The sequence below is a fragment of the Hyperolius riggenbachi genome, chromosome 7 (assembly GCF_040937935.1).
Source record: "Hyperolius riggenbachi isolate aHypRig1 chromosome 7, aHypRig1.pri, whole genome shotgun sequence".
NCBI lineage: Eukaryota > Metazoa > Chordata > Amphibia > Anura > Hyperoliidae > Hyperolius > Hyperolius riggenbachi.
The window spans coordinates 179,664,530-179,677,150 of NC_090652.1; the positions used below are offsets into that span (position 1 = coordinate 179,664,530).

General features: G+C 46.8%; 1 protein-coding gene across 1 annotated transcript in view; it reads right to left on the reverse strand.

Moving 5' to 3' along the window:
- COL5A2 (collagen type V alpha 2 chain) overlaps positions 1–12,621 on the reverse strand; it is a 1,703,177-nt gene that overhangs the window by 102,574 nt on the left and 1,587,982 nt on the right. Inside the window, exon 48 of the mRNA XM_068247348.1 lies at positions 8,083–8,190. Coding sequence (XP_068103449.1) covers positions 8,083–8,190 — 108 coding nt within the window. The remainder of the gene's footprint in view (positions 1–8,082; positions 8,191–12,621) is intronic.

A 12,621-nucleotide genomic window follows, 5' to 3' on the forward strand; every position in this document is an offset into this window, starting at 1 on the left:
AAGAAAATAACAAACGCTAACTAAACGCGAACAACGCACTCATTCGCAACAGCGAACGCGTTTCCGCACGATCACCGCGCGTTAGGCGCCCAGTGATAAGCGTGCCACCCTAACTGACCAATGACACACAAACACGGAATAGAGAACGCAAAAGCTTGCTAAACGGTTACCTCACCGAGCCTACAGCAAGCGTTCGTATCAGACAAGACAGACAGACAGGTGGGGCTGCCAGTAGCAACCGCTGCTCTGGCTAGCACCCCTAAGGCAGAGATACAGAAGGAGGAACTGCCACTACCACTAGGGCAAGTGTGATCCAGACAGATAAACAGAAGTGGCTACCAGTAGCAACCGCTGCTCTGGTTAGCACTCCAAAGGCAGAATACAGAAGGAGGCACTGCCACTACCATTAGGGCTAATGCAATCCAGACAGATGGAGCAGCCAGTAGCAACCGCAGGTCTGGCCTACACTCCCAGACAGACAGAACGATTTCCTGTCGACCGCCGCTGGCGACAGGACAATCGCAGCAGAGACAACACAGGCAAAACAGATAAGCTTTAACAAACAAACAGGGCTGATACACTAGGAGAGTTTATCAGTAACAAATCATGAAGATGACCAGCAAAGGATTCTGGGAGAACATGGTATTTATACTGCCAGCCTTCAAAGGAGGCAGCTAGGCAATTTGCATAACAAATGTATGCAAATTCCTCAGCAGCAGAGCAGGTCTGAAACTTGCAAAGAAAAGACAGGTCTCTTTTCCAGAGACCTGCAGCCCTCAGACTTAAGGAATGGTCAAACAGCTGTCTGTGCAGACAGCTGAGCGGATCATTACACCTGCACATCTGGGAGGTCCAGGGATGACCGGGGTGGGAAGATCATAAATTCCGTTTTGTCTAGATTTAGTTTCAGGAACCTAGCGGACATCCAGGAGGAGATGGCAGATAGGCAGGAGGAGACCTTGTCCATGGTAGTGTTGGATATGTCAGGGGTGTGGAGGTAGATTTGGGTGTCATCTGCATACAGATGATAGTTAAAACCCATGGAGGAGATAACCTTGCCAATGGAGGATGTGTATAGGGAGAACAGTAGGGGGCCAAGGACCGAGCCTTGGGGGACTCCCACTGAGAGGTGGTTGGGGGTGGACGAGGACTCATTGAAGGAGGTCGTGAAGGAGCGGTTGGAGAGGTAGGATGAAAGCCAGGACAGGGCGAGATCGTGAATGCCCATGGACTGGAGGGACTGGAGGAGTACGGGATGATCTACTGTATCAAAAGCTGCTGAAAGGTCAAGGAGGAAGAGAATGGAGTATTTACCTTCAGCTTTAGCTAAGGCAAGGTCATTGACCACTTTGGTGAGAGCCGTTTCGGTTGAGTGGGCAGGCCGAAATCCAGATTGCAGTGGGTCTAGTAGTGAGTTGGCATTGAGGTACTAAGTCAGGCATTTGTGAACCAGATGCTCAAGGAGTTTTGAGGCAAAGGGGAGGAGGGAGATCGGGCGGTAGTTGGAGGGTAGCGAGGGGTCAAGAGAGGGTTTCTTGAGCAGGGGCAGTACTGTGGCCTGCTTGAAGTCTGAGGGGAACGTGCCTGTGGATAGGGAGAGGTTAAACAGGGTAGTGAGGACTGGGGCCAAATCCGTGAAGTGAGGCTGAAGTAGATCAGAAGGGATAGGGTCAAGGGGGGAGGTAGTGGTATGGGAAGTCTGCAGTAGGTGGTTGACTTCCTCAATGGTAGTAGGAGTGAAGGAGGTGAGAGGAGGATAGGGTGGAGGAGGAGTTGGTTGTGAGCGGGTGGGAGGTGAAGATTGGAGATTGGATATTTCCTGATGGATGGAGAATATTTTGTTGGTGAAGTGGGTGGCTAAATCTGTGGCAGAGAGGGAGGAAACGGAAGGTGGGGGGATGGGTTTAAGCAGGGAGTTGAAGGTGCCAAAAAGACGCCGGGGATTGGAAGCTTGTGCTCCAATGAGCTTGGTAAAGTATTCCTGCTTCGCATGAGCAAGGGCAGTGTGGAACTGCAGCAGGTTAGTCTTGTACTGTAGGAAATCCTGGTTTAGTCGAGTTTTCCTCCATTCCTCCATTTTAGTTCATTGGCACGTGTTTCCCTTTGGAGGTTGCGAGTATGGGTAGTGCGCCAGGGCTGGGGGTTAGGGGTCGGTTGCGGCGGAATATTGTCGGAGATGATTAGGTTAATAGCTCGTTTAGAGAACCTTTTCATGATATGCTAATTTTTTGAGATAGGAATTTTGGGTTTTCATGAGCTGTATGCCAAAATCATCAATATTATAAAAATAAAAGGCTTGAACTACTTCAGTTGTGTGTAATGAATCCAAAATATATGAAAGTCTAATGTTTATCAGTACATTACAGAAAATAATGAACTTTATCACAATATGCTAATTTTTTTAGAAGGACCTGTATATCATGACTGCTGGCGCTATCAAGATTATGCTGAAGATTATATCAGGGACCGTGTGAGTGTGATAACTGGTCTGGTCCTGGCTCCTGTCTTTGTGTGCCCCTGTCCCATGCTGAGCACAGCATCTTTCCAGAGTCAGCAACACATACACACACACACACACCCTCCAAACTGTAGCCAAAACACACACAGTACATATACACACACTCGTCAAACAGCTTTCAGCAGCCATAATTTACAGAAACACACACACTCTGTCACGCTCAGTCTCCAGTATCTAGAATACATAGATACACACACACTCTGCCACACTCCGCCACCAGCAGCAAAAATACACATACATTCATTCACTCACTCACTCACACTGAGCCTCCAGTAGCAGTCAGCACACACACTTACTCTCTGCACTACAGCGCCATGATGCTGTGTCCTGTCAGTGGGCTGGCTCAGATGTGGCTGCTGCTACTGAATCCTTGTACACAAGGCCCATGTGAAAAAAGGAGTCAAATACTGGGCAGGAATGAATGCTTGTTTACACTAGATGTTAGTGGGTTAGCTCTGGATGTGTCTGGTTGTGGTAAGCGGATGTCTGCCTAACTGTTCTTGAATGTCTGCACATTTTACTAGGGTGTTGGCCCAATGTATTGTTTTTTTACGGGCGCCTCTGCTGGAAATATGGCCAATACAGGCACACATATTTTAGTTCCCTTTCACAGAACGCCTGTCCATAGACCAGGGATGTCAAACTCAAATACAAAGTGGGATGAAATTGAACACTGGGACCAAGTTGCGGGCCAACCTCAATGTCTACTGGCCACCTTTCTCCCTTCTAAAGTTTCCTGGTGTCTAATGGCTCCCCTCCCTCCCCTATACAGTTCCATGGTGTCTAGTGGCCCCCACCCTCCCCTATACAGTTCCCTAGGGTTTAGTGCTTTCCCCCTACCTCCCCATATGGCTTACCTGGTGTTCTAGGGCTTCACCTCCAATATAGCTTCCCTGGTGGTCTAGAGCAGTGTTCCTCAAACCTGTTCTCGTGACTCCCCAACGGTGCATGTTTTGCAGGCAACCTCATTTATGCACAAGTGGGGTAATTAGTGTCTCAACTACATAGAATCTCCCAAACTGAGACATTAATTGCTCCACCTGTGCATACACGAGTTTGCGTGCAAAACATGCACCACTGGGGAGTCACGAGAACAGGTTTGAGAAACACTGGTCTAGAGTGTCAAATCCTGGCTAGGGTCAGTACCTATTCAGTAAGGAGTTTAAAGAGACTCAGAAGCGAGTCTAAATTCTCTTTTTAACTTCTATTCCCGTCAAGGACCATAACCCCTGCTAAACTGCCGCTATCCCGCGGGAAAATGAAAGGGTTTATACTGCCCAAATCCCCCTGCAAAATCCAAGACTTTCTTGGTCGTGGATTTTGCTGCTCATCGAGGCAGAGCTATGAGCCACAGATCTGCCTCCATGCATGTCAATCTGCCAGCGGATCTCCACCTCTCCCCCGCCCCTCTCTTTGAAGGCAGATTGAGAGGGGTGGGGAGAGGCGGCGATCAGCGGGGATTGAAGCGCTGAGAGGCAGAGCTACAGCCATTAGCTCTGCCTCATTCAGGAAGCGCTCCCCGGACAAAGGAGAGGGGATTTGGGGGTATAAACCCCTTGTTTTGCCGCAGGATAGCAGCGGTTTAGCAGGGGTTATGGTCCTTGACAGGAATACAAGTTAAAAAAGAGAATTTATAACCGCTTCTTATTATTCAGATTAGAGTGGGTCAAACATAATGCAAAGTGGGGAAACCAATTGGGGGCCAAATGTAATGGCTCTGACAGCCAGATATGGCCCACGGGATGTAGTTTTACATGTATGCCATAGACAGAAGGTTGTAAACCCTGCAGCGGAGGTGCAAGTACGGCCCATACCTGTGCAGTAGCACGAAGCAGCTTGTGCATGGCTTTGTGCTACCTTGCAGCACATTATAAAATGGTCACAGCTTGTTATAGCACGAACGTCTGAGGCCTTGACACAGTTGGATCTGATGGGAAGGGGTGTGTGTCATGCACTAAGATATTCCCTGCTGCTTTACAACAGAACACCCACTGTACTGTGAATGTTAACATGAAACTCTATTCATATTGCACACTATGGGCTTGATTCACTAAACCGTGATAACTCATATTAACACATTTAAATTTGCGTTTGCACGCAAAAAGAGCGCAAAACGCGAAAACGCACGCAAAAACACAAGCGCGGTGGTGATATGAGTTATCACGGTTTAGTGAATCAAGCTCCATGTGTGGTGCGTCATGACTGATAGTAACGCACATAGGGCTCGACTCACAAAAGCATGATAACTGCTATCACAGCAGTTATCACGCGATCTGCCGCGCGCTGCAGTTTGCGCGAGTAAAGTATTACTCCACGTGATAAACGATTGTTTGCGCGCGATGATGAGTGTGAAACATGCACATCATCGTGTGCAAACGTTTGTTTATCACGTGCGCAAACTTTCGGTTAACACGCGGCGTAATACTTTACTCGTGCAAACTGCAGCGCGCGCATATCGTGTGATAACTGCTGTGATAGCAGTTATAATGCTTTTGTGAATCTAGCCCATAGTGTAAATGAGCCCATAATGCTGGGAATACACGAGTCGACCGAGCGGCTCGATTAGCCGCCGGATCGACTCCCGCCGCGTCCCCGCATGTCCCCGTGGCCGTCCGGATTGATTCCCGATCGCCCCCGCGGGCACTTCCTTATCAGTGGTTTGTTTTCTTCCATTGACCGCCGGCGGGGATCGAGCGCGGAATCAATCCGCCGCGTGATCGGACACGCCGGAAATTATCAATCGAGCCATCAGCGGCTCGATTGATAAGGAAGAAACGCACCGTCTATTCTTAGCATAAAGGATACTCCAGCCCTAACAATCATGAATAAATAGAGGCTACACCTCTTCCCATCAGGTCCAACTGTGTCAAGGCCACCGACGTCCGTGTTATAACAAGCTGTTGGTCCTATGAGAGAAAAGTGCTATAGAAATGTTATTGTTATGTGTGGACAGTGGAACTGAGGCTTACCGTTCCAGTCCTCTTTTACTGTGGTCTAAAGTGGGATGCGAAAGTTTGGGAAACCTTATTAATTGTCATGATTTTCCTGTATAAATCGTTGGTTGTTACAATAAAAAATGTCAGTTAAATATAACATATAGGAGGCACACACAGTGATATTTGAGAAGTGAAATTAAGTTTATTGGATTTACAGAAAGTGTGCAATAATTGTTTCAACAAAATTAGGCAGGTGCATATATTTGGGCATATTTAGTTGATCCTCCTTTTGCAGAAATTACAGCCTCTACGCTTCCTGTAGGTTCCAATGAGAGTTTGGATTCTGATTGAAGGTATTTGGACCATTCCACTTTACAAAACATCTCTAGTTCATTCAGGTTTGATGTCTTCCGAGCATGGACAGCTCTATTTAACTCACACCACAGATTTTCAATTATATTAAGGTCTGGAGACTGAGATGGCCATTTCAGAACGTTGTACTTGTTGCTCTGCATGAATGCCTTAGTAGAGTTTAAGCAGTGTTTAGGGTTGTTGTCTTGTTGAAAGATCCAGTCCCGGCGCAGCTTCAGCTTTGTCACTGATTCCTGGACATTGGTCTCTAGAATCTGCTGATACTGAGTGGAATCCATGCGTCCCTCAACCTTGACAAGATTCCCAGTCCATGTACTGGCCACACAGCACCACAGCATGTTGGAACCACCACCATAATTTACTGTAGGTAGCAGGCGCTTTTCTTGGAATGCTGTGTTTTTCCTCCATGCATAACGCCCCTTGTTATGCCCAAAGAACTCAATTTTAGTTTAATCGGTCCACAGCACCTTATTCCAAAATGAAGCTGGCTTGTCCAAATGTGCTTTAGCATATCTCAAGCGACTCTGTTTGCACTGTGGGCAGAGGAAAGGCTTCCTCTGCATCACTTCCGCATACAGCATCTCTTTGTGTAAAGTGTGCCAAATGGTTCAACGATGCACAGTGACTCCATCTGCAGCAAGATGATACTGTAGGTCTGTGGTGCTGGTCTGTGGGTTTACTCTGACTGTTCTCACCATTCATCGCTTCTGTTTATCCCAAAATTTTCTTGGTCTGCCACTTCGAGCCATAACTTGAACTGAGCCTGTGATCTTCCATTTCCTTAATATGTACCTAACTGTGGAAACCGACAGCTGAAATCTCTGAGACAGCTTTCTATATCCTTCCCCTAAACCATGATGGTGAACAGTATTTGTCTTCAGGTTATTGGAGGGTTGTTTTGAGACCCCCATGTTGCTATTCTTCAGAGTAAATTAAATTAGGATGGAAACTTACAATTGACCACCTTATATACTCTTTCTCATAATTGGATTCATCTGTGGATGTTGGTCAGGGGTCACTGAGCTTACCAAGCCAATTTGAGTTCCAATAATTCGTTCTAAAGGTTTTGGAATCAATAAAATGACAACAGTGCCCAAATTTATGCACCTGCCTAATTTTGTTTAAACAATTATTGCACACTTTCTGTAAATCCAGTAAACTTCATTTCACTTCTCAAACATCACTGTGTGTGTCTCCTATATGGTGTATTTAACTGACATATTTTATCGTAACAACCAACGATTTATACAGGAAAATCATGACAATTAACAAGGTTGCCCAAACTTTTGCATCCCACTGTAGATGGGAGCACATGTGCCAGGAATGCAGGAGTTCAGAGTTCTGCTGAGTCAGGTGGCGGCACTAATGGGGCATTTTTTGGTGCAATGGAGCAGCATGGGAGTGATCAGAGGGAGCGGTAAGCCTAAGCACCATTGCCCACACATGACAATGTGAGCTTTTCCCACTGTCTCCTGCACCAAACCACTGCACTTTGCTCCTTAGTAGACAAGCCGCTGCTGGATTGGGTCCGGCAAGGCGCCCCCTGTGTGGATCAAAGTGACAGTAAAAGTCTGTCACTTTGAACCCTTGCAGGAGTAATAACGATAATATACTGGCCTAGCGCTCATGTAAAGGAAGAAGAGCTACAGTGTGAGAGCTGGAGCTGGTCCCGCCCTGCCACTGATGCTGGGCCCTGTCTTCTCACTGCTGGTGAACTTGCAGAGCCTCCTGAGCTTTGTTCTGATCCTTTTTCAGGAACACCCATGTCCTCCCCTGCACCCAAGAAAAAAATAGGTGCTAAATAAGACATGGGCTATCCTGAAAAAAGATTGGAAATGGCTAAAGAGGTTTTAAAAATGTAAAAAAAAAAAGTCAAATAAAAAGTCCAGACATTGGACCAGCTGGGAGCACGTGCACATGCATATGCACGGAGGGTGACCTGTGGGAGCATGTGCAGTGTGAAAACTACAGGATGCTCCTGAACATCCTGTTTGCAGTAAGGGGCTGGAAGCTGAATGCACATATATTCCCAGTCTGCAGCAAGTGGTTAAGGGCAATAAGCAAAAAAAAATATATAAAATAAATAAGTTATCAAATTTACCAACTACAGTTCAACAGAAACACTACTGAAGAGTTATTTAACCCTCTGCTTATTATCTCTTTCAATCAAAAAATGTGAAGCAACTTTAAAGCGGAAGGATAGCAAACATCCAAATCAGAAAACACATATGGACTGTGGAAAACTGTTCTAAATACCTCTGGTCCAGCTTCACCAACAGATCCGCGTGGTCCTGGTGGTCCAATTGGTCCGCTTGATCCTTGATTGCCTTCTTTACCTGGAGGCCCAACTGGACCAGGTGGACCCTGTATTAGCAAAAAACATAAACTGTAATCACAGCCAAACACATCTCTTTCATTTTTTTCATAGAATTCAAATTAGACTACGAGACATCTCAAAATAACACAATCATTGGGGGTGCGTGAAAGGCGCGGACGGAGGTGGATGGTCTCCATATGAGCTCCGTGTCTGAACAGCAAACAGGGCAGATTGAAAGCGATCTATGGGCATATCACCCAACACAAACCCTGCCAATACCTGCGTGGCATATCGCAGAAGGGAATCAAGGGTGACAAGAGCAAGGATTCCTCTTCCCAGCCATCTATCCCCGGCCTCATCACTAAGAAGCGGAACACGGAGAAAGACAAGATGGCCGCTACTCCCTCTTCTATCCAGGCTTCTGCACGCGGCTCCCCGCCATCACCTGAGTCTCCTCAGACCCCTAATCTGGATTAAAGCCATGCTTAGAACTGAGTTGGTGACTGCAGTGGTGGGCCTTTCTTCCCAAATACATCACAGCTATTAAGGAAGCAGCATTAAACCTGTTCTCTGCCTTACTGCCACAAGCTGACCCTGCAGAGTTTCGCCTAGACAAGATTTATCTAGCACTAGGTAGACCTCGCAACCCCGACCTGCCTAGGGACATTTTCCTCAAATTTCATTACTATAAAATGGAAGAGAGGGTTATGGCGGCAGCGCAGAGCCTCTCCGCTTTGCCCGGGGTGCCAACATTGATTCGTCTGTATGCAGATCTCACACCCATTACCTTACAGAAGCTGAGCATCTTACGACCTATTGCCCAAACCCTTTGTGATGATCCGCTCAGCTGGCTGCACAGGCAGACAGCTGTTTGTCCATTCCTCTAGTCTGTGGGCTGCAGGTCTCTGGAACAGAGACCTGTTTTTTCATTGCAAGTTTCTGTTCTGTTCTCTTGCTGGGGAATTTGCATACATTCGTTATGCAAATCCCCTACCTGCCTTCTTTGATGACTGGCACTATAAGAGCTTTATGTTTCCCAGAATGCTTCGCTGGTCATTTCCCTTCCATGCTCAGTTCCTGATGGACACTGCTGGAGTGTCAGCCATTGCTATCTAGTATAGTTAATTCCTGGGGGTTGCTTTAGGCTCCCCTTCTAGCCCAGTCAGGTTGTATTATCTGTATTGCCTGTTCTGTCTTGTCTTGCCTGTTTGCCATTGTCCTGTCCCTATGGTGGTTGACAGGAAATGGTTCTGATCTATGTTCTTGGAGTATAGCTGGTGCAGCGGTTGCTACCAGCTATCTCTTCTGTTCTGTCTTCTGGGATCGCGCTAGCTACTTTGTGCTAGCGCTGGGGATCCTTCTGTTCTGTCTCCTGGGATCGCGCTAGCTACTTTGTGCGAGCGCTGGGGATCCTTCTGTTCTGTCTTGTCGGTCGCGATTGCGCTGTCACCAGCGGCGGTTGATAGCGAATCGTTCTGTCTTGCTGAGATCGCACTAGCCGCTAGCGTTAGCGGCTGTGGATCTTTCTGATCTGTGTTCCTGCTTGGATCACACTTGCTCTGGCGGAAGAGCGGTGGATCCTTCCTGCCTAGTTCTTGTTTTTCGTGTGTCTGTCTTGTCCGCTGCGCTTGCTACAGGCTCGGTGAGGTAACCGTTAAGCAAGCGCTCGCGTCCCCTGTTTCATGTTTGTCTGTTTATGGTTAGTTAGGCGTGCTTGTCTCTATTGTGCTTATCACGTGGAGATCGCGCATAACCGCGTGCACTGTTGCGAATGAGTGCGGTGTTCGCGGTTAGCTAGCGTTGTTATTTTCCAAATCTCCTTATTGTATTTGCTGTGCCTTTGCTACCCTCGTATTCTATTCTGTTCTGCCTTGTGTCACGTCTCGCGATCGCACCTCTCGCGATCGCGTTCCTATTTCGTATCTGCTGTTGTGTGTGCGCGGTCGCGGAGTGGCGACTGGATTGGCGCACACACATACAACCTATCCCTTTTGCTCTCTCATTCGCAATCGCCTCTCTTGCGATTGCGTTCTGCGCTTCGTACAATTCCTGTCTGGCACTTGTGGAGGTACAGAGGATTGGTTCCTCTGCACTCCCCAGCGCCATCTGCCGACAGGAATTTCCCTCTACAGGTGCGTAGCACCTTTTGCTGGGTTCCTGCAAATTATACGCTTGTGGAGGATCTCCGCCGTGTCAGCGCACGCGTTGTGCGCTGATCACGGGGAAAGTTCCACAATCGTGACAGAATGACCAGCCCAACCCAAAACCCCAGTGTAGACGGAATTTCCGATTTGTACGATTTTGTCGAATATGGCTCTTGTACCTTTAAGAGATTTAAAAAACTTGAACCTGAATCAGCAGACGAATTTTTGTCTGAGTGTACGAAACTGTTAGCGAACCCTGAATTCCAATGAACCCCAGTGTCTACCTGGGCCCCCCAAATGGTCTACATTCTGTTGGGGGGCGAAATGTCAATGTGGGGTTATGATGTGTTAAATCATACCACCCTGAGTCAAAGACCCCTAGAATTCTTGGCCTTTTTAATTCACAATTGGCTGAGATTACCTCAATTACCATACCCCCTTAATGAGTTGTTGTCAGCAGCTCAATCAGCTGTTCCATCTACTCTTTCATCCACAAAGCAGCCATCCAAAGCCTCTAAGTCTAAACGTAAAAGATCTAGGAAGGCTTCCCAGCGGAAAGATCCGTTGCCCCTAGCAACCACAAATAAAGAGGTTATTTCTGTCAAGTCTGAAATGGGCAAAACCATGCAGTATGATAATGATGTTTATAATGCATCTGCTGATCAGTTTTCAGGTTTTTTGCCCCAATCCAAAGCTTATGTGGATCCTGCTATAGGTAGGATCGCACACTACATTAAAGCAGTTAAAAAATCTGTTCTTGTTCCTGAACTCCACCCCTATGGAGATTATTTGGATACTGGCCTGTTTGAACCCCCATTTGCTTCCTGGGATATTGGGGCCTTGCTGGAAGAATTCGATTTTGATTGGAAAGCCTTTTGCGATTTTTACATCGCAAAAAGCGAAGATGTCTTGAATGCTTGTCTCGATTCTATGTACCTTCTGATTGATTCCGATGAATGTGACAAGGATGATGTGGATCTGGTGATCTATGTATGGCAAACGATTTTGGATGAGTTGCACACACACCAACCAATTGATTCCAATAAAGAGACATCGTTGTCGGATGATTGTTCCTGCCTTTCTGGGGTAAAGCATGAGAGTCTTGACTTTGTGCAATCTGAAATGAATGACAGTGTGCAGTTTGAATCTGTGCGATCTGATGCCTGTTTCTCGGATGTTCCTGCAGATTGTGATCGGCATGAGTCTGCCGGTTTCCTCAAGGATGTGTGGGATCCTTTGTCATTTAGAAACAGATCTTTGAGATCTTCCGTCTGTGACCCTGCTATGGGGAAAATTTCTCGACTATGCAGCGTCAAAAGTAAAATTATTATGCCTAATAAAGTTTATCCTGTTGATGTCGCCATTTCTTCTGCAAATGAGTTTCTGTCTCACCCTGTTCACACCTGTGCAGGCCTGTTGCCTGATGACAGTTGCTCCAGTGTTTCTGTCCTAGATGCCTTGCAGTCTGCTCCGCAGATCGCGGAAGTTTGCGATATGGAAGCGTCAGTTTCGCAACCTAAAGCGATCTTGAATCCGCAAATTTTGCGTTCTGACTCCTCGGATTCGACATTGTTAGCCGAATCTAAGAATGAGACAGCGCTTCGGTTTTGCGAATCTGATGCTGAAGCTTCTTTGCCTTGTCCAGAGAAGCTTTCTCTGAACCTGCCCTGTACCATGAATGAAGGCATGATGTCCACTTGCATTGACATTTGCGAGTCTGATTCTGAAGAAAGTATTGACTCTCCACCCAGTACTCTGGATGAGTCAATATTGCCTTGTACAATATCTCCTGCCCTGCCCCTAGAGGCTCGTCTAGGTATTGCTGCTATTTTTACCTGTCTTTCTGCAGTTTTGGAATTGCAAGCTAGTTTGACTACTACGCAGAGTTCTGGGTGCAGTGAGATTAAAGTTAGGGAGTCAGTGTGTGGTCCAGTGAATATTCCTGTACGTTTCACTCATGATGATGAAATTCAGTCTCAGTTTATGGTGGAACCTTCCCTGGGACATCTGCCCTGTTCTCAAAATAAAGTTCCAGTTTTGCCCTGTAACATGGATAGTACAGAATCCTTCTTAGACAACTTGAAAAATGATGTTCCTGAGGTCTTGTTCAATGATCTAAAGATCTCCGAGTTCCTCCCAAGGGGTGCAGAACTTGTGGGAGATGTCTCCTGCCCCCCAGGTCCTTCTGAGGTGTTGCCCACTTCAATAGGCATTGCTGCCTTGCTGACTACTTTTGCAGCTCTTGTGGAGCTTCATTCATGTGTAGTCAATGATGATATTACAGTTACAGAAAATTCTGAATTTGAATCCGAGTCTTCTTTTGAAAGACCAGTA